Source organism: Ambystoma mexicanum, chromosome 6p (assembly GCF_040938575.1).
Source record: "Ambystoma mexicanum isolate Mex_15411 chromosome 6p, UKY_AmexF1_1, whole genome shotgun sequence".
NCBI lineage: Eukaryota > Metazoa > Chordata > Amphibia > Caudata > Ambystomatidae > Ambystoma > Ambystoma mexicanum.
The window spans coordinates 305,320,469-305,342,131 of record NC_090935.1 but is presented as its reverse complement, the minus strand read 5'-3'; the positions used below and the strand labels follow the sequence as shown (position 1 = coordinate 305,342,131).

Below are 21,663 nucleotides of genomic sequence, written 5' to 3'. Positions count from 1 at the left end.
GCTGAGCCAATCGGCCATCTGCAAGGAGGAGCGTATCTGGCCGGGCGTGATCATCTTGAATTTCTCTTGGGGTAGGAAAAGATTGAACTGGGAAAGGTCTAGGATGGTGCGCAGGCCAGCCTGGTTGGGTTTGGGCACCGTAAACAGCCGGGAGTAGAAGCCCTTCCCTCGCTCCCCTAAAGGGAACGGGTTCCACAGCTCTGAGGTCCCGAAGTTTCTGAACTTCAGCTTTGAGGGAGGGCGAGCCCGACAGATGAAAAGGAGGGTTGAAGGGTGGGGTAGAGGGTAAAGGCAAGCGGAAACCCGCTCGAGCGACTGACAAGACCCATCTGTCTTCTGTGATGGTCTGCCACGCCTCCCAATGAGACGCAATGCGTCCTCCCACCGGGGTCTCGTGCGAGCGCGGAAAACCCTCATTTGACAGGCTTATCGTGGAGGTGCCACCTGAACCTGATGAGGAGGCTGAGGAGCAGGAGAAAAACCGCGTACGTTGTTGTCTACGACGGTTATTCCCAGCAGGAGGATTTGCGGTCGAGGAAGCCCCTAAAACCAGAGGATGGTCGACTTTGCGACAACGGTCTTTGAGACTTGAAAGGAGCTTTAACCAGAACAGACAATGATTTAGCCGTCTGAGTGCTATCTTTGGTTTTGGTGAGCTCTACATCAGTAGAAGAGTGAAAAAGCTCCCTTCCATCGAATAGAAGGTCCAGAACCTTGTCTTGCACTTCCTTCGAAAACTTAGTGGCATGCAGCCACGCTTGCCGCGAGGCATCAACCCCAAGCATCAGGCCCCGAGCTGAGGTGTCCACGTGATGAGCCACAGCCTCCAGGAGATCCTGGGCCAAGACACTGGCATCGGAAAGGCCCCCTCTGAAATCTTCCAACTTCTCGACCGGAATGTGCTCCTCAAACTCCGACAGACCTCTCCACATCTGCATGTTAGCTCCCGCCAAAATCAATTCTGCATTGGCCTGCCTGAGCTGTAATGCCGAATTGGCAAAGATTTTCCTACCTAGGGAGTCCAGGAGCTTGTCCTCCTTTCGCAAGACCTGAGTAGCTGTCGTGGAGGAGGATGCTGCAGGCCTGGATTGCAACGTAGCAGCAGCCACCACTGTAGAGGAGGGAGGCGGACAAGATGACAAGGCCACTTCTTCCGAAGAATGCAGCCTGTACCTCGTGTCAATCTTTTTATTGACAAAAAGTCCCGAGTGTGGCTTTTCCCAAACTCTTCGGACCTCGGCCAGAACGTCCTTCTGCAATAACAGGCCGGTTTGCTCCAAAGGAGACAAGGTGAACGCCCCAGAAAGCACGCCCTCCTGCGGAGCGGGTGCCTCGGGCACCGGAACATCTAAGAAACTCATCATGTCCAGCACCCGGTCATGGAAAGCTCTGATAGAGCGGGGAAGGTCCTCGTTGTCCTGATCGCCTTGCGGGTCATCTGACAGGTCAGGATCCTGCTGAGCCGTGTCAGGCACTGCCTTGTCCACTGGGGACAATGGTGACAAAGGCGGAAGCGCAGGGGGAGGCAGCACAGGCAAGGGAGGCGCTGGCGGGACCACCGCCAGAACGGGTAGAGCCGGAGGCGCAGGTGGACATATCTCCTTGAAAAGCCCTTTGAAATATTCCCTCATGGGATCGGTGCGCATAAGCGCTTGAAATTTACCAAAAAAGGCGTCCTTAGGAGATTGTTTCGGAACCTGAGGAGGCCTCTCATGAGGTGGACAAATCCAGGGACGTAACAGAGAAGGGTGCCACACCGGCCCCTCCACTGACATATCCACATAAATCAAGGGAGCCGCCCCCGCGGGCAACAAAACATTGTGCGAACGAGGAATCCGGGCGTTCCAATCATAAACCGGCTGGTAAGGATGCGCACAAGGGACCTTAGGTTCACCCAAAGGACCGAACCCTACACCAGGGGCGATGGCGTAGTTGTAGGGGTAGTACCTAAAATGGCCGCCGTGGTCGTGGCAGGAACGGCCACCATTTTGTCCTCATCTGAGGGGAACTGCGGCACGTGAGGAAGTGAGGCATAGGTCCCCGTCGATGGGTCAGGGGTCTTAACTTTAGCCTTAACGTAAGGAACCTCGGCAGAGCCGGTACTATGAGGCCTGGAATGTTTCTGCGACATACCAAGCGCCAACTGAGGCTTTGAAGTAAGGGCCTCGCCACTGCCGGTAAAAGAATAAACTTTCTTCTTTGCCCCCTCAACAGATCTGGTGTCACCACAAGAGCGGGAACGGTGAGCAACCGCTTTCACCAACAGGGCCTTGCCCGGCCCCTCAGAACTGTTGGTAGCCTTAGCCTCTGCACGAGGGACCTCGGACCTAGGCCCAGTAGAAGCCTTATCGGCACGGGCCTCGAACATCCGTTCGGTAACCTCAAGCCCAGCCAAGACCTCGGGGCGCAATCCGGTTTTGTTTTTGAGGGAAGCCGAAAGAGCGGCTTCAGAGCAAGCTCCGGTACCCCATGACTCAGTAAAACTGGGTCTACAAACAGCCCCCACAGGAGGGGCCTCGGAGCGTACTCCGGTGAACACAGGCCCCTTACGGAGTTCCTCAGAGAAAACTCCAGTAGAATCATTAGGCCCGACAGGCACCTCAGGGCGAACCCCGGTAACAGAGCGATCAACGCCCCTCCCGGCCCGAGAGGAACCCGGAAAGGTATCCCCCGGCCTGGGTGCTCTAGAAGAAGTAAAGAACTTACTGGGCGTTTTTTATTCTCGTCGATGAACGCCTGAAAATGCGAAGGAGGAGTTTGGCCGAACACCTCCTCCCACTGCTCCAACCGACGTTGAAGTGCCCGGACCGAAAGGGAGTCACAGTAAAAAGAGGAGCCCCAACGGTGTTCCGGACCCAAACACTCTAAACAAAGAGGATGGGGATCCGCCCTCGCGAAGCGACGGTGACGGTGACATGATGAACAGTCTGGAAAATCTAGTTTAAAAGACATAGACAGACTAGTAAACGAACGCTAGCGAGAGCCAGAGAGGAAAACAGGGAAGAAAGTCTTCTGAGGATGCAAGTGCGTCCGGCCCCGATCGTGCGGAGAAAAGGACTGATGGGCAATGCGCGGGGCGGAGCCAAGGGGGACGGGGTTGAAAAAAATGTGGATGCTTTTTACAAAGTGCTCCAGTCCCGTCCCACAGGACGGAGAGATGTCCCATAAGTATGGAGGAAAGGGGACGGGACGTTGGAGTAAGCCCAATACATGGGGCCCATCCCCAATGGTTGCATGTTTTCAGAGACCCTCTAAAAAACTGCACAAGCTCCTTACCCTCTGAGCTTTCCAACCAGCAGCCATCAGCTTCATTTACGGGTCACAAGACATGTCCCTTCGCTGGGCTTCACTTATTGCATCTGGAGAGGCACTATCCTGCTTGAGGGTCTGGTCTTTCTTAGCATTGATCCCTGTGTGACGTCTGAACAGTTTGTTCCTAACAATAAGAAATGTGGCCTGGTTGGTCCATTGGTGTGTTGCAATTCATTCTCGAGCATGAGAGGAGGTGGAGGATCTGCTGGGGAACGAGACCAATGGATTGGAGACATCTGTAGTTGTTGCAGTATGGTAATGCCGAGAGTATAAGAAGTGACTTGCTGGGCCCACACCCTGTGGGTGTTAGCATTGAGACACAAGGTGTTTTGGGTTGCCGCCATATGAAGATATATGCTACATGGAGGATAATCTATGTGTGCTGTAATAGGCAACAGGCACTCCTCTTGCCATTTGAGATATACCAGAGGTATGTGGTGCTGAGAGTTTACAAACAGTGCCAATCCCCTTGGATGCAGTAAAACAAATATTAATTATGAAGGCTGGTGCGGACACCCAAGATGTGTGGAAGACTGCCAGGATTTGTTGTTTGCAGAGGACATGTACATTCCTGGACAGGATCTGTGTGGTTTGGCCGCAGCAGAATTGTTTGCAGCAGAATTGACCGTAGTCAATTACGCAGCAAATTGAATTTTACTGTGGCCAAACTCTGCAAATCTATGTCCCCCCACTTCCAATAGATCCCCCCACCCCCTCCCACTTACCTTTTCCTCGTCTGCTGCCTCTCCTGACCCTGCAGCATCAGTTCCATCCCTCGAACGTGGCTCAGATCCGACGCTGCAGGGTTCCCCTTTAGTTTTTTTCCAGCCCCAGCCTCCAATCTTCAGGAAGCGGGGGACACTCCCGTAGCCCCCCTCCCCCAAGACCATCAATACCAAACATGGGGAGCAGGGGTGTCCCCCGCTTCCCATGTTCGGTATTGATTACTCAATTTGATTGAATCAAATCGATCGAATGGTACTTGCCGAATTTGGCCAGATGTACCATTCAATCAATAAATGAAGTCGGATTGGCGTATAGTCACAGAGGACCAGATCATCAGCATACAGGAGATGCTGAATGGGACGAGAGCCCAGCTTCGGAGGATTTTCTCCTACCTCAAGCAAACATTAATTCAAATCCAAAATATATGCATTAAACAGGAAATGGGCCACATGTTGCAATCCTGCAGTACGCTTCCGTTCAGTCAGTATAAAGGCTGAAAATGTTCAATTCAGATCCAGTCTCACACTAATTCCTGTCTCTGTGTGTAGTAGTTTCATCATTTTAATTAAAACCTCTGAGCACTCCTGCTCCCTCATCTTCTACCATAACTCTGCTCTTATCACACAATCAAAGACTTTACTAATATCTACGAAGGCCAAATAAAGCTGTCTTTTTGTACGTTTAACTTGTTTAGTTAGGAGGTGAATCACGAAACAATTTAATGAGGTACTAGTGCCCCTTTTGAAATCAGATTATTAGTAATCTGAGCACTGAGAATGTTCTGAAAAAGATCAAATAAAATATTTGCCCATAGAGCCGAGTCAGATTTTAATGTTTGGCTTGAAAGCCCACTTGGGTCCGGAACATTAGGCACTTTCGCCCTTACAAATGCACATTGCACATCAAACAATTCGATGTCCACAACTTCACATGATACACACACACCTGGTATCACCTCCTTGGTGATTAATGCCGTATTTCCTCCTACATTGTTATAATAGAGCATGGTGAAGTAAGGTTCCCATACTGAGCCTTCTATTATTTGCACCCAACTAGAATCTTGGAAAGAACTTGATTTTTATAAGGGTCCAGAATGCTGCCCCATTACTTACAAATAAAATATCATATCATACCCCTATTGAGTTTATCATTGCTTCCGAGTCTTGCTGATATAATAAGGATCTATGCCCCTTAAACCAGTTTGTATAGATTTGTTTTATCTTTTGAATCTTAAAGATACCTGCCTAACCTTCCTTCTTAGCTTCTCAGACCTGTCTCCTTAGCAACTTTTCTTCTCCCACGTGAATATATCCAATTTGTGGGTATGTGCAGTATTTTCAGAATTTGCAATCAGGGCCCTCACAGAGTTTAAACCTCTCCAGCGAAATCTACTTCAGCCCCACCTTCAAATCCCTTGCTATTATAGTAGGCTTCAACCTCCAAGTTAAACCTAAGTACTTTAAGGTGCTCATTACCGTCCTTAATTTCTCTCAATGGATTACTCCGTTGCTCTGATCAGGTGGCGGACTTCACGGGATGGCTACCGAGTGGCGCTGTGGCATGTGTGGTTTAACTGAAATGGTCGCTTACAGCCTTGGCTCTGATGCTGGTCGATTAAATGGTTCTTTTATACTTAAAACTAGATAAAATGGCTTTTTGTTCAAATTATCTTTTATAATTACTGGAAATCCTGCCCAAATAAGTTTGTTGAAGGTTTGTACATCTTTACAAAAGACTACCTGTCCAAATTAGGACTTACTGTGGACGCAATGTTTGATCACCCTGATCTTGTAACACTCAAAGAAGAAAACAAGTGACATGGACATGGTCAGGGCGATAGATCGATTGTATAGTCTTAAGAGGTACAGAGAATATTCTTCTCAGGGCTTTAAAAATGGTAAACCTCGCAATTATCTAATAAAATTGTCTAATCCAGGCCTTAGACTATTTACAATGCAACTCCGATTTAACATATAGGGGCAAAAGAGTTCATGACCAAGTGGAAAAAAACTGAGTTGCAAGATCACATCTGCAAGCATTGTTTCTGTAAAGTTGAGACAAGCAGGCATATACTTACCTCTTGTACTGCATTGAACCATTTATATGTTAAAGGATATGGAGGTTTTGTGAGATCCATAGAGAATGTAAGTGGAGATCAATTTTGGGCTGCACTGATAGGGGATGAATCTATAGTTATGAATGCTGCAATGTTCTATATTTGGAAGCAGGTGATCCTTTAGGCAATTGTATGTAATTTTTAATTTGCATGTACATATTAATATATTGTATATATGCTTTTAGTTTTGTAAAATGTGATCTTTTGTTTCTTCTTTGAATGTGCAAAATGTTTTTTCTTGATTGAAAAATAAACTAAATGCACAAAAAAGGTCTCTTCTATTCCAAAATAAGCTCATGAGCTCTCTCCAGAAACCTTACCTCAGATTGCAGCATCAAGCAATAATAATAGTAGAGATGCACAAGAGCCTTAAAAGATATTTGGCAGAGTTAGCACTCTGGAAACCCTGCCTTCAAAAGATCTTAAGCTATAAGCACCCAGAAATGGTCTCGGTACTAAAAAGCATTTTTTTACGCTGAGAAAAAGAAGGTACAGAGTGCTCCTTTTCTCATATATAAAAAAAAAACAAGTTATGATGGGCGTCATGGAATAATAAAGTTACTCACTGTAGTCCATAGTCCCCTTTCCTCCATACTTATGGGACATTCCTCTGTCCTGTGGGACGGGACCGGAGCACTTTGTAAAAAGAATCACATTTTTCAAAAACGTGTCCTTCCTCTCTTTTTACGTGGGGTACAGCACGCAACCATAACCCTGCCAAGCGCATCGCCCATCAGTCCTTTTCTATCGCCAGGTCTGAGATCTTTAATAATAAAAGAGGAATCTTTGTAGAGGAGACGGCGGGCGGGCGTATGGAGGAAAGGGGACCATGGACTAGGAGTAAGGTAGTCACTACGGTGAGTAACTTTATGTACTCTTTATGAACTGAGCATCAGCTCTGGAGCTCAGGTATAGACAGTAATGCCTACAAAAGCTGATGGGGGCGGGGGCCCACGTAGCCGCTTTTGCAATTGTCTCCCAGGGGACATACTCTTGGAAGGCAACAGCAGCCACCCTCCCCCATACAAGATGAGCATGAATCCCTTTTGGGGGTTAGGTTAAAGGCCCTCAACAGCGTAAGCCTCCGCAATACAGGCAGCAATCCATCTGGAGATGGTCACTTTCATGGCTGGCTTACCTTGCGGATTACCGAAAGTCACCAAAAGCTGAGAAGAGTTCCTAAACTAAGATGTCCTGTCCAGATAGAATTTAAGAGCTCCTCTAACATCTAGGCAATGCAAAACCCTCTGAGGCTGGGTTTCGGAAGAAGACAGGCAAGGAGATTGACTGATTCAGATGAAAATCAGAGACCACTTAAGGAAGGAAGGAAGGCTTCGTCCTCAGGACATCCTTATCCTTTTGAAAAACTAGGAAGGGATGCTCCACCGACAAGGCCTGGAGCTCACTCACACGCCTTGCCGAAGTCACAGCAACCAAGAGGGACACTTTCCACGAAAGTACCCCTACCATACCCCTTTCCTACCGTAGCCATGGGCTCAAAGGGCTTATGGCACAAGGCCATATGGACTGCATTCAGATCCCACGTTGGATGCGGTTTGCGAACAGGAAGGTAAAGGTGCATGAGCCCCGCAAAGTGTCTTAATGACTGGATTTGACTGCGAAAAAGAGCACTGATCTGTGGACAGATAAGCGGCAATAGCCGACAGATAAGTCCTGCAGAACAAAACATGAATGCCAGACTCTGGCAGATGTGAGACAAAGGATAGAACTGCGTCGATCGTAGCCTCCCTGGGGTCAAGCTGCCTAGCTAAACACCAGTGGCAGAACCGTAGACATTTACCTTTATACTGAGATTTCGCCGAGGGCTTCCTGGCCGCCTGAATAATTGAGACGAGCAAGAGGAAGAGCCAGCACACACAAGGCAATGAGGCCCAGAAGGCTCTGGAACCACCAGGCTGACATGCTTTCCGACCGCATAAACACCTGACACTTGACCAAAAGATCCGCCATTCTGTCCCCGGTCAGGTATACTCTACAGTCGAAAACCCCGGAAAATCAAGACCTGAGAGACTGTCATGGAGGATTTCTGCCAGTTCACTGACGGCCCAAGGTGGAACAGGAACTGGAGGAGAGGGTGAAGATTGTTCGAGGCTGACAGAGGACAAGGACTGCCCAGCAACCAATCGTCCAAATACGGATACACATGGATACCCTGTAGCCGAAGATGAGCTGCGATGACCGACATCTTTGTAAAGACATGCGGTGCCGAGCTGAGGCCAAACAGGAGCACACGAAACTGGAAATGCTCCTCCCCCATGGAAAACTGTAGGTATTTCCGATGCGGACTCCAAATAAGAATATGCATATAAGCATCCTGAAGATCCACCACGCTGAGCCAGTCGCCCATCTGCAAAGAGGACTTTATCTGACAGGGCGTGATCATCTTGAATTTCTCTTGGGGAAGAGAGAGATTGAACTGGGAAAGGTCTAGGATGGTGCGCAGGCCAGCCTGGTTGGGTTTGGGGACCGTAAACAGTCGGGAGTAGAAGCCCTCCCCTCGCTCCCCTAGGGGAACGGGTTCCACCACCGTCAGATCCCGAAGGTTCTGGATCTTGGCTCTGAGGGAGGGCGATCCCGACTGCTGGAAGGGAGGATTGAAGGGTGGGGTATGTAGAAGTGGAAAGCAGAAGCCCACCCAAGCAACTGACAAGACCCACCGGTCCTCGGTGATGGTCTGCCACGCCTCCCAGTGAGACGCAATGCGCCCTCCCACCAGGATCTCGTGCAAGTGCAGAAAATCCTCTTTTAGGTGGTTTTTCGTTGGCTGTACCACCAGAACCTGAGGAGGAGGCTGAGGATTGAGAGAAAAAATGGCCCTGTTGCGGACGCCGATGGGAGCTTCCTGTAGGAGTATCTACACGTCTTCCGATCCAGAAACCCCCGAAAACTAGAGGACGGCTGAGGCTGTGAAGACACCCGCTGCGCCCTGAAAGGCGGTTTCACCAAGATGGACAGGGACTTAGCCTTGGTCAGTTCAACGTCTGTCGATGAATGAAAAAGCTCTTTGCCATCAAAAGGCAGGTCCAGATCTTATCCTGCTCCTCTTTGGAAAACTTTGTGGCATGAAGCCAAGCCTGACGAGAGGTGTCCATGCCCAGTATGAGGCCCTGAGCCAAGAAGTCGACATGATGCGCTGCATCCTCAAGCATATCCTGCGCCAGGACCCTGGCATCTGACAAACCCGCTTTAAAATTGTCTAGTTTATCCATGGGGATGAATTCCTCAAACTCCGACAGACCTTTCCACATTTTCATATTCATTCCCGCTAACACAAGCTCTGCGCTCACTTGACGCAACTGCAGGGCTGAATTAGCAAAGATCTTCCTCCCCAAAGAGTCAAGAATCTTGTCCTGTTTGGCCAGAACCTGGGCTGCCGCTGTAGATGACGCTGAAGCCGGTCTGGATTATAACGTGGCAGCCGCCAACACCGTGGAGGAAGGGGGCGGACAAGACGCTAAGGGTACCTCTTCCAAAGAATGAAGCCTATAACGAGCATCAATCTTTTTGTTAACAATCAGTTCAGAGTGTGGTTCATCCCTGACCTTTCGGACCTCGGCCAAAACGTCCTTCTGGAAGAACAAGCCGGTATGCTCCAGAGGAGACAAGGTGAACGCCCCAGAAAGCACCCCTTCCTGGGGAGCGGGTGCCTCGGGTACTGGAACATGCAGAAGACACATGTCCAGCAAGCGGTCGTGGAATGCTCTAACAGAGTGAGGCTGGTACTCGCTGCCCTGATCCCCCTGTGTGTCATCCGACACATCCGGGTAAAGCTGCGTCGCATCTGGCCCTGCTGAAGATTTGTCCACTGGACACAAGGGAGGGAGAGCTGGAGGCGGGCCACCCAGTAGAGGCGGAGATGCCGGAACCACTGGTGCCGTGGCTGGAACCGTGGTGCCGTGGCTGGAACCGACCACGCAGGAGACACTGGAGGGCATATTTCCCTAAACAAACCTCGGAAATACTCCTTCATGGGGTCGGAGTGCATAAACCTTTGAAATTTTCCGAAAAAGACGCCCTGCGCCGATGGTTTAGGCATGGCAGGAGGGGGCCTCTCATGAGCAGAGTAGCTCCAGCGGTGTAAGGGAGAGGGCTGCCAAGAAGGTCCTTCTCCACTCTAATCAACGTAGATCAAGGGCGCAGATGCCGCAGGGAAAGAGACGGTGTGCGGTAAAGGCATCCGAGCGTTCCAGTCATACACTGGACGAAATGGATGCACACAAGGAAAACTATGTTCACCTGAAAAACCGCTCCCAGCACCTAAAGCAGATGGCATAGGTGTAAGGGAGGAATCCAAAATGGCCACCGTAGTCTTGGTGGGAACGGCCGCCATTTTGTCAGCTTCTGAGGAGAACTGCGACACATGTGGGAGTGAGGCAGGGGTCTCCACAGGTGGGTCAGGGATCTTCATTTTAGCCTTGACACAAGGAACCCCTTGACAGAACCGGTGTCACCGCCCGAGCGGGAACGATTAGGAGTACCCCTCACCACCAAGACCTTTACAGGCCTCTCAGAACTGTCGGTCACCTTAGCCTCAAACCGAGGAACCTTGGACCAGAGTCCGGTAACAGCCCCCTCACGAGGGGCCTCGAACCTTAGTTCGGTACAGAAAGCCTCCACAGAGGCCTCAGGGCGTACCCCGGTGTCTGTATGGGAAGCTCCAGACAAGGAGACCTCGAAGCAAGCTCCGGTACCCACCGCCTCAGTAGAACTGGGCCCACAAACAGCCCCCACAAGAGGGGTCTCGGATTGGAATCCGGTGTTAATAGGCCCCTTACTGAGGCCCTCGGAGAAAACTCTGGTACACTTTTTAGGCCTAGAAGGCACCTCAGGGCAAACCCTGGTAACAGAGCTTTTGAAGCTCCTCCCGGACCGGGAAGACCCCGGGAAGGAGTCCCTCGGCCAGGGTGCTCTAAAAACTAAAGAACTTACCGGGCATCTCTTCTTTTCGTCGATGAAACTTAGAAAATGCGGAGGAGGAGTGCGCTGAAACACCACCTCCCACCGCTCCAGATGACGTTGAAGCGCCCGGACCGAAAGGGAATCGCAGTAGAAGCACGAGTCCCAACGGTAGTCCGGCCCCAAACACTTTAAACAAAGAGGATGGGGATCCGCCCTAGCGAAGCGTCGATCGCAGGAAGAACAATTAGGAAAATCTAACTGAAATGGCATAGACGGATGTTAGGGAGAATTCTCTGTAAAGGCTAATTTCCCAAACCTAGTGAGTCCCCCAGCAGCTTTGCTGGATTTTTGGGGTTTATTTTTTTCTCCTGCTAAGAGTGAGATTCTTTTTACTCCCACTCGTAGACATGATTTGAGGTGTTCCTTTGTCTTTCCATGTGTTTTATGGGCTGTGGGGTCTTTTAATCCATTGGGTCTCATGTGTTTTTGATGTGGGTTACACAGCACCCTCCGTGCCGTAACCCAGGGGTGTCGTGGCGACCCCCAAACATAGACTCCATACCCTGGGACCGACTACTGTCTCCCAGAGCATGTAAAGTCACCATTGGCTTTACTAGTCCCAAATTATGAATATAAACCAGTACAAACCATCATATTGTGGACATACTGGTCGGGGCAATTCGATTGCCCCGGGGTCTGTTGTTCGAGGGGGCACGTCTCCATCCCCCCTGATCGAGTTTTGGCTGGTGGCAGGGGATACTACTTTTTATATTCGACCGCGAATATATCTCTATGGGATTTTCCCATTGTTCGAGGCTACCAACTTTAATTATTTAATTCTTATAGCCTCGAACATACTGCCGGTATATGTATTTAATATTAATTCACTGGTTGGTATTTTTTGCCAGAACTAGATTCTAAAATGGCGTTTGTGTTCTCTTCTGTGACTCCAACCCAAGTCGAGCCCTTTGTTCCACTTTTTGGCGGGCTTCTCCACAGAAGCCTCCAAAAGTGGTGCCACTCTGTCTGGGTACCAAAGGGGGTTTAGGCACCCTGGACTGAGTTACCTTGGTAACTCAAGTCGCGCTCTTGTGTGATTGGCCCAAGTGGTGAGCCGGCCGGCTCACCACTTAGCATGTTTGATTGACAGCTAGGCTGAGTGAATGGGGGTGTGCTGCATAAAAGCAAGGCTTTGGGGAATGGAACTTCAGAAGTCGCCACAGGACCCAAGAATCCGAGGAGGGAGAAGCTGAGCCGACTGCAACGACGACACCACCGGTGGAGCCCTGCTGAACTGTCTCACCACTTTTCCCGACGACAGAGGAGATCTCCAGTCCGGAGAGTCTTCTTCCTTTGACTGGTGGGGATAATCAGTTTTGCCTTCTTTTCACCTTCCTGGAGCACCTCGTGGCCCCCTTGCCCGTGCCAAGCACCCCGGCAACCGGAAGACCACGGTTTACCACTACCGTGAAGAGAAGGGTAGTGCCTTTTAACCGGAGAACTCTGCGGCTGGTTTCTTCCCTGGCAGTGGAACGACCTTCATCTTTCCTCCACGGCGAGACCTCTTCTTCCTCCTGACGAAACACCGACTTGCACCTGCTGCCAGGAACAACTGCCCCCGCTGGAGCTTCCTTCACACTTAAGGTAATGTGTCCTGCCTGGCTTCCCTTGCGACCGATCATTCGGGGTGACAGTAAAGCCTCGACTTTCTAACCTGGGCTAGCCTGGGACAAGCTAGCTAACTTTTTCTGACTTTAATTTCATCCTTTTTGTGTGAACTATCTACAAGACTCTTTGGGCATAACCCCACTGTGCGAACCTGGACCCCTTCTGCTTGCTCTCTCCAAGAGTGGGCCTCGCAATTGACTTCCTTGCTCTCCAGTAGAACTCTGCCTATCCTGCCTTACTGTGGTTCTTTGTAAAAGTATTGAAACTTGTGTGCTTCCTTAACTCTGCCTTTTTCCTTCCCTTTCTTTACAACTTATCAGAGTGTCATCTTATGTTAAGCGCTCACCTCTGTCTGAAAATAAGTAGTGTTTCTCACTAAGACTTGTCTAATAAGTGGATAGGGTTGTATATATATGATAGTGACTGTGTGCTGAATTTACTTACCTGGTTTTTGCTAGTGTAAATCCCAAGTGTGTCTTTAAATAAATAATTATATACTTTTACACCAAAGCTCTGGTCAGTGTTTGTTTGCGCTACTGTGTCTCTGTACCTATTGTGTATACTCTGCATACTGCCTAACTCTTCTTGAGGGAAGTCTGACTGCTCAGCCACGGCTACCAAGTGAATCTGTGTGGTACAGACTGCTACCAAGTGGGTTTACTGTCAAACACCTGTAGTCTTAAATCTTTTGCAGTGGTCCCTAAGGGAACTGCACAGGTTTCTGCCTAACAACGGACTACTACGTGACCGCTAAGCCGGGGCAGGAGAGAAGGACACTGGAAGGAAAAAAATCTCCCAAAGATGCAAGTGCGTCCAGTCCCGATCGTGCGGAGAAAAGGACTGATGGGCGTACCCCACATAAAAAGAGAGGAAGGACACATTTTTAAAAAATGTGATGCTTTTTACAAAGTGCTCCTGTCCCGTCCCACAGGACGAAGGAATGTTCCATAAGTATGGAGGAAAGGGGACGGGACGTAGGAGTAATGACAAACAGAACTACTCTGTCTCTTCTCCATTTCCATGAACTAGCCTTCAGCTGAGTGCAGATATTTGGCAGCCCCGCTGTATCGAGTCAGAGGGAAGGTGAGAGGCAGGAAAAAAGCTATCATGGACTGGAATGAAGGGGGAAATGCTTGGTCTTGAAAGTAGGAGGAACAGATATTGCAGTGTGGCTACGGGTCGTATAAACCCATTGAAGAACTCCCGACTACAGACCCTTTTCAGAGGCAAAACCTGCCTTCCGTGCCCTCCAGCTATCAAATTCAGCACAGTTGATACATTAAATTATTCAATTAATTGCTGAAGTTTTGCATCACAATATATTTATTTCAGCAAGTGAATATATGCAGCACAAAATCCTAATTTACTAATTTATACAGTATTGATTACAACACATTGAATTTAATTTGTAGGCTATTTTGTGCCTCCTAATTAGCCTGTACTGTGGTGCGTTCATACTTTAGCTGCGTTTCTCAACTGGAGCATGTGAACAGGTGCCTGTTAACATAGCCTCCGGCACCCACATGAAAGGGTGACTAGTAGTGGCATACTACTAGTCACCCTTGGAGCGCTTAGATGCCCGAGGGCTTTGGCGCTATAGAAATGTTATAACATAACATACTTATGCCAGTGTCATTTAGGTAACCACATGGCGCTGCCCCAACAACTCAGACCTGCTATTACACATGGGATGGTGGACCAACAGTGGGAAAGTATCTGGTAGAATGTGAAATTCTTTCACTTTCTGTTGTGGCTGGACTTTTGCCTGGATCGCCTTTCTTGTGTTGGACTTTCTCCCCAGTGCAGCTGGACACTCTGCATTTTCACCTTCAATCTGATCATTCCTCTGGTTGGTTCTAATGTATTTCTTTTCATAGCCTTCAGGTAAAAGTCCAAAGAAGTGGCACCATTTGACAAACCTGGATGAAACCTTCCAAAAAAGAGAGAACTGAATCTTTGGAAAGGTTTGTGCAGCTTTTGTCAAATGTGGGGGGCGCAGGGCTATTACAAGTGGTGGTTCAAAACATATATTGTAGCCCTTCTTACGGAGGGCAAGATCAGGTGCCCAGAGTGGTGGTGCGGTGTGACCTGAAAAACAATTTAAAAAAAGGTCAATAGATGCAGTGGTTCATTGACCACCAGTAGTTGGGTTGGCCACCGTCTAGGTTTGGCAACATCTGGGTCTAAAACCTGAGACAGAAGCCATACAGAAGAGTGGTGGGCTGTCCTTTGTGTCAAAGGGGCCTCTGGGCATGGCTGAGGCACTTTCTAGGGCTTTAAAGGACCTAGGGCATCTCACTGGACCCTTTGGGGTTTAGATGGGACAGTGGCCATGGCTACTGACCACTTTTGTAGTTTAGCGGTGCCCATGGTATAGTTTAGTTAAGTTTATTCAATAATAATAATGCACACCAGACCCAGGGGTATCAGGGCGCAGCAATTACAGATAATGTGAAGCTTGATTAACAGGTTACAGAATTGGCAATACAGTGCAGGCATGGTAATGCAGATGTGGAACACAAAAAGAAAAAACGCAGTATAATATACATACAAATAATTACAATTTAGCCAAAATACAGAGGCATAGTACATACAAATAAGATACAGGGGTGCTGGCAAATATACAGGATGGGTGCAGTGGTGCAGGAGTATAATCCGGACTAAGGGATACTTATATACAGACATTAAATGTTGTTCGGCTTAAGCCAGTTGATGTAGCTTAGTCTGAACTTTTGATAGGATTGTTCTTCTCTAATGTGGTGTGGTAAGGAGTTCCACAATTGGGCAGCTTTGACGTGGAAGCTGTTTCCACCAACTTTAGAGGCTTGAATCTGGGGATGGTGATGCAGTTGGTATTGATAAGTCTTGAGGGTCTAGTGGCAGTTCTTCTTTGAAATCTGTTCGTGAGATAGCTATGGGCAGCATTGTTCAATGCCTTGTGCGTCAGGGAGGCCGTTTTTAATTGAATCTTGTTAAGGGTAGAGAGCCAATTGTTTTGCCGCCTTATCACCGAAAAATGTGATCTTTTAGGCACACCAAGAGCCGCTCTTATGGCCTTATTTTGAAGGATTTGAATCTTTTGGATGATAGATTTGTTAGCACCAATGTATAATGCATTGCAATAGTCAAGCCTAGATAGGATCAGAGCTCTTGCCAGGGTGATGAAGTCGTCATTCGAGAGAAAGGTTTTGTCAGTTCTGATCCGCTTACATGTGTAGGCTGAGGCACAAGAAGCCTCTTGTTTAGCTAGGGAGAGGGTGCAATCGAGGTAGAAACCGTGAGTTTTTACCTCCTTGGCCACCTTAATATGGTTGCCATCAATGACGAAAGAGGAGTAATCCTGTCCTAGTTTCTTCAGGCTAGTATGGGTACCCAGAATGATAAGCTCCGTTTTGTCATCATTCAGGCACAGACCATGAGTAGCCATCCATGCCTGGATGATGAGATACACCCTATTAACCAAGGCCTAATCCTTCTCGTAATCCCGGAAGGTGGGAGGAGAATCTGGGTATCATCTGCATAATTAGTGTAGGTGATACCAAGAAGGTCCAGATCATCGAAGAGGGGCTTGGTAAATATGTTGTATAAAGTGGGGGAGACACAGGACCCTTGGGGCACACCACAAGTGATGGGAATGGGGTCTGCTGCTTGTGAGGGAGAAAAATCCCTCATGGTTCTGTCACTTCAGAAGGACTCAATCCATGTTATAGCATCTTTAGAAAAGTGGGTAGCTGAATCCAGGTGTCTGCGTAAGACCTTGTGATCCACAAGGTCTAATGCAGCGGAGAGGGCAAGAAGTAGGAGGAGGGCCATTTTGCCCTTGTCTCTCAGCTCGTCGACCTGTGCCTTCAGGTCGATAAGGGCAGTCTCAGTTCCGTGTTGGGGGCAGAAGCCTGATTGACGTGCTCCTAGGAGTTTATGATGTTCCAGATATTTTTGAATTTGGAGATATGCAACTTTATCAAGGATCTTAAGCAGGAAGGGTACAGTTGTAATGGGGCGGTAGTTAGTGGGTATGAGTGTATCTAAAGTTTTTTTTTTTTTTAGTAGGGGAGGCACCCTTGATTGTTTGAGATTGGATGGGATGGTGCCAGATGCAAATGAAGCATTAATAAGTTTGGCTATGGTAGAAGGGGGCAAGATCTCTTGCAGCGTCTTTTATGAGCTGAGCAGGGCAAAGGTCTCCCTGGCAGTTAGAGGGCTTGACTGAAAGAATGACTTTCTCTGTCTCAAGGATGGAAATTTTGGTGAAATTAAATAGGGGGGTCAGGTAAGCCAGTGTTTCCTTCGAAGGGACATTCGGAGTAATGTGGTTAGGAGGATGGTTAAGGGATTGTTTTTTTTGGGATATTTTATTTTGAAGGGTGCTCACTTTATTGGAGAGGGCCTGTTGTATGTCAGAGCACCATGTTTTGTCCTTGGTACAGATATCGGGGGTGATGATAGGAGATTCAAGTTCCTTGAGGATGGAGAATAATTCTTTAGTGCTAGAGTTAGCACCAAAGATACGTTTGTTGTAGGAATTGCGCTTGGCTAGGAAGACTTCCTTTTTGTAATGGTATGAGATTTCGGTTAGTTAAGTTTTTTTAGCTGTAGATGGGAGTAGTTTCCATGTAGTTTCACATCTCTCTTTAGGTGTCTGAGGTCTTTGAGATGAGGCGTGAAGCATTTGTTCAGATGCGCTTTAGGCTTGCTAGGTCTGAGTTCAATGGGTGCAATGGTATCAAGTGTGGTTAGCATAATTTTGTTATACTCCTTGACAAGTGTGCATGGGTCAAGGTTGTCTTCAAGCAAATTGAGGGTAGAGAGGATCGCCGGGATGACTTTATCCATGGTTATATATTTTTTTTTTGTTGGACATGGCGGGGCAGTAGGAGTAGTTAATGTGAGTGGTCTGGTAGTAAGAAGTGAAAAAGACAAGAGAAAGTGGTCTGTCCAAGGATAGGAGGTGATATTGTGTTCCGCCACACAGTCGAGGGTTATCCCTTTAATGTGGGTGGGTTCGGTGATTGTTTGGAATAGGCCTAATTCGGTTAGAGTATTAGCAATGGCAATGGTATGCTTGTCTAAAGGGTCATTGAAGCCCAAGTTGAAGTCTCCCAAGACTAATAATTGAGATGTAGTTTTGAGGTTATTGGACAGAAGAGTGTGAATGTCCTCCTCAAATGTTCCAATGGAGCCAGGGGGCCTATAGATAAGGTGAATGGTTAACGTCTGGGAATTAACTAGAGAAAGTTTTGCTGTGAGGATTTCACAGGAGAGGGTGTTTTGGGCGGGAACTAGTCTCAGAGGCGCTAGATTTAGAGATGATGGCAATTCCTCCACCTCGTGCTGTGTCTATACCCTGTCGGATTTTAGTATAGCCATCCCATCCAGGACAGCTAGGGAAAGCAGGGGTCCTGCTGCTTCATACAGCCAAGACTCAGTAATGGCTCAGAAATCAAGGTTGTTAGCCAATATTAGGTGGGCAATGTCTGTGGCATGTGCCACCAGGGACCTTGCATTTATTAATGCTGCTTTAAGTGGGAGGGTGGGTGTTGTAGTGGTAGAGGGTAAGGGCGATGGGGCTCATTTTTTCTATTTGTTCAAGATGTGTTGTTTGGAAATGGCCTGATAGACATAGTTGATATTGTTAGGTGAATCATTTATAGTCTTCTGGACAGTGTGAGGTTGGTTTTGGTGTTAGCCAAAGATAGGGATCTAGCGAGTGGTTCAAAGAGTTTACCGAGACATGATCAGTCTAATGTTTCTTGCCTCTAAAATGCAAGGAGTGCTGGGGAAAGGGATGGGTCTGAGGTAGCATGGATGTACTGTGGGGTGAGAGCTGTTAAGTGTCATATAAGAAATGGTCAGCGGAACTCGTATTCTCAAGGTAATGAAGCCCCCTAGTAAGTTGAGCAAGAATAGAAAACAAGTAAGGCCGACATTGATGGTGTGCATGTGCATGTTGAGCAGGGACCCACCGGGCATACGTATATATAAGATTTAGGCAAGTTCAGCATACACTAGAGTAGAGGGTCAAGAGGCAGGCTTGCGTACGTGTTTCTGGTAGCAGTGTGACAGTACTGTTAGCATTGATGACAGTATGGTTCATTACAGGCAACAGGTACCAGAATAGTATTAGAGCAGTGATAACGTATATTACTTGTACAATTTCCTAGGTGCACAATCAGCATGTAAGGACACATACTAAGATTAGGACACATTGAGAATGTCAGGTAGGCTAGTTCGATTATGATGTGACTGAATACGAAAGGTTATTCGAATACACAATAGGCTATGCAGAAAAGAACATACTAGTACAATGCTGCATAAAGAAGAGTAGGTAGTCAGGCAGTATATAGCAATTGGGCAATGGATGATTATATATTCTAGTCAAAATAGTTGGAATATAGTACTCGTCGTGGTACATACATTGTAAGGGTACTTAGTGAGTCGGCCTGACCTGGTAAATAAAGCACAGTAAAGTATGCCATAGTATGGACCTTTGCATATGAGAGAGAGGGAACCGGGGGGCAAATAGTCTTGTGTGGATCCTCTTTTGTGCTGTGTGCTAGGGTAGGGGCTAACACTAGGTCCATTTGAATACGAGGGCAGCAGAACACCACACTGGGTCTTCAGTGAAATATTTTCCATGACATGCAGAAATTGAAAAATGACTTGTACAGGCAGTTACGGCAGAGCCATCTCCACAAAGTACATTGCCTGAATCTTGCTAGAACACATATTAGGCTTGGGAAAGCAAGCAGCATATAGGTTACAGAAAAGATGGATCTATCAAAACTTAAGTACTACTCTGCTGAAACTATATTGCAATGCAAGCTTGATTGAGTTTTGTGTTGCCTGTGTGCGGTGGGTCAATCTTGACTTACTCTGTGGAAAACCCATTTGAACTTGGGCCTTTTTGAAATGAGGGTTTACACTTATCGGCTGAGTTCTGCTAATTACTTTACCACATTGAGCTGTGCCAAATATGTATTGTTTTGGCCAGAGTGTCCTGGTCAGGGGAGTCTTCATGTTCTTTCTAATCATGGACTTAATGATGATGATTCACGATTTACTTCTGAACTTGCTGTCAGTGGATTGTGACTAAGGTCTACCGTGGAGCAGTCCGGGGAACCTTTAGGAGGGGAATTATGAGATCCTCTATGAACGCACTGCCCATCTAGTGTTAGGGCATTTCTCTACTGGTGTGTGGCACTGAATAATACTTGACATTCTTTTGTGGTATGGTTGTAAACTTTTAAAAAACTGCTCTCCTTCCAAGACATACTTTATTTTATGAAGACATCAGTGGTATTATTTAGAGGGAGGTAAACAGTGTTTCAGAGCGGAAGTTTCAGACGTGTTTTAGCTTTATGTTTGTGAGTTTTCTACTCTACGATTGTGTGAGTAGAATTCTATTGTTCATTGATCTATTCACTGTGTGTTGCGGGTGGGTGGCTGGCAGTGTGGGTAGATATACAGCTTTTGGTGCATCAGCAGCATAAATGCCTGTATGCGAGTAGATGCATGTTTGCACAAGTCAATCTTTCCAAGTCCTACATGTGCTTTTCATTAATAACCTAATGATCAGAAACACTCCCTATAAACATTAAATATGTTGGAAAATGAAGACCCTTAAGAAGCAGTCAAGCTTTGGAACACTCTTCCACCTGCCTTAAGAGCAGAGCAGTCGTATTGGGCGTTCCGCAAGCGCCTGAACACTTGCCTCTTCAATTAGAACACTTCCTGGAACTGCCTACCACCCGGCACTATACTGACAATCGAAAACCTTGTTCATGAATCCTGTAATGTAACAGCGCCTTGATGGGTTTTAGTGCACTTTATAAATGTTAAAATAAATAAGTCTGCAAAGACATTAAGGCTGTCAATGTGATAAAAGAATAATACAAGATTCCTGCCTAGAGGGAATGCAGTCCACACATCAAATGCAATCAGAGCATTGTAAAGTTAGAAAGTGATATTTAAAATACATTTCAAAATTGCATACTTGTTGAGCTAGTAATCACCTACACATGCTAAATTTTCTTTTTTTGGGAAAGGATCATAGGTTTTAAATTATGTTTAGGTCTACTCACCTCCAGCTCATTTTCATCAAAGATTTTTATTAAGTCAATGGGAATTAATTCAGTGAACCCCTATTAAAAAAAAAGAAAATGCAATATTATTAATCAGCCATTTCAAAAACAATGCTTGTCATTTCTGTTACTAACCTTTCCAATATCAGTGCTCACAAAATACAATTTTTGTGCCTACATTTTGTAATTATTTGTTCAAAAAGCACTCAAACGGAATACGCAAGGCATGTCAGTCACAGCATACCATGTAGGACTATTTAAAATTAGCAAGAGAAGATTATAATTTTATCAGAAACAGTTAATTGCCTTACTTTGAAACATAAGTACGATGTATAAATGCATTTCCTCTGTAGCAAATACAGTTATGATCAGACTAGGTGGAGAATAGAAACCAGATCTGTGGTTAAAATGTTAATGCTGAAGGGACAGCACACCAACCACATGCTGCCACACATTACACACCATGGCTCAAGGGTTTAGTGTTGAATGAACAAAAGAAAATAACACTTGATTCAATTAATATACATCTGTGGGTGTTTACCTGTACACAAAAACTGAAGTTTTAAAACATAATTCTAATGACTTCACATCATACCTCAGAATTCCTGAAGTCCTAGCATTTGGTCTTTGTTTTGAGATTGGAAAACACATCGAGAAATGCATCTAACATATAGCAAAAATGAAAATCTCATCTAATTTGCATCCCCATTGTGACTTGCGTGGCCGTGAACTGGAAGTAAACTACTGGGGATGGTTGCTAGATGGCACTGACATTTGCAGCTTGAGTGAAATTGCCCATTCTAACCTTGCATTATAGGCATATGGTTTTTTAAAAAAAAA

At 46.9% G+C, this 21,663-nt stretch overlaps 1 protein-coding gene across 13 annotated transcripts in view; it reads right to left on the bottom strand.

The window, feature by feature from the left end:
• Positions 1 to 21,663, bottom strand: part of NEDD4L (NEDD4 like E3 ubiquitin protein ligase) — a 2,900,454-nt gene that overhangs the window by 152,189 nt on the left and 2,726,602 nt on the right. For all 13 annotated transcript variants that reach the window (XM_069627054.1, XM_069627053.1, XM_069627056.1 and 10 more), the window contains one exon: positions 20,824 to 20,883. In XM_069627054.1, the coding sequence (XP_069483155.1) occupies positions 20,824 to 20,883 (60 nt within the window). The remainder of the gene's footprint in view (positions 1 to 20,823; positions 20,884 to 21,663) is intronic.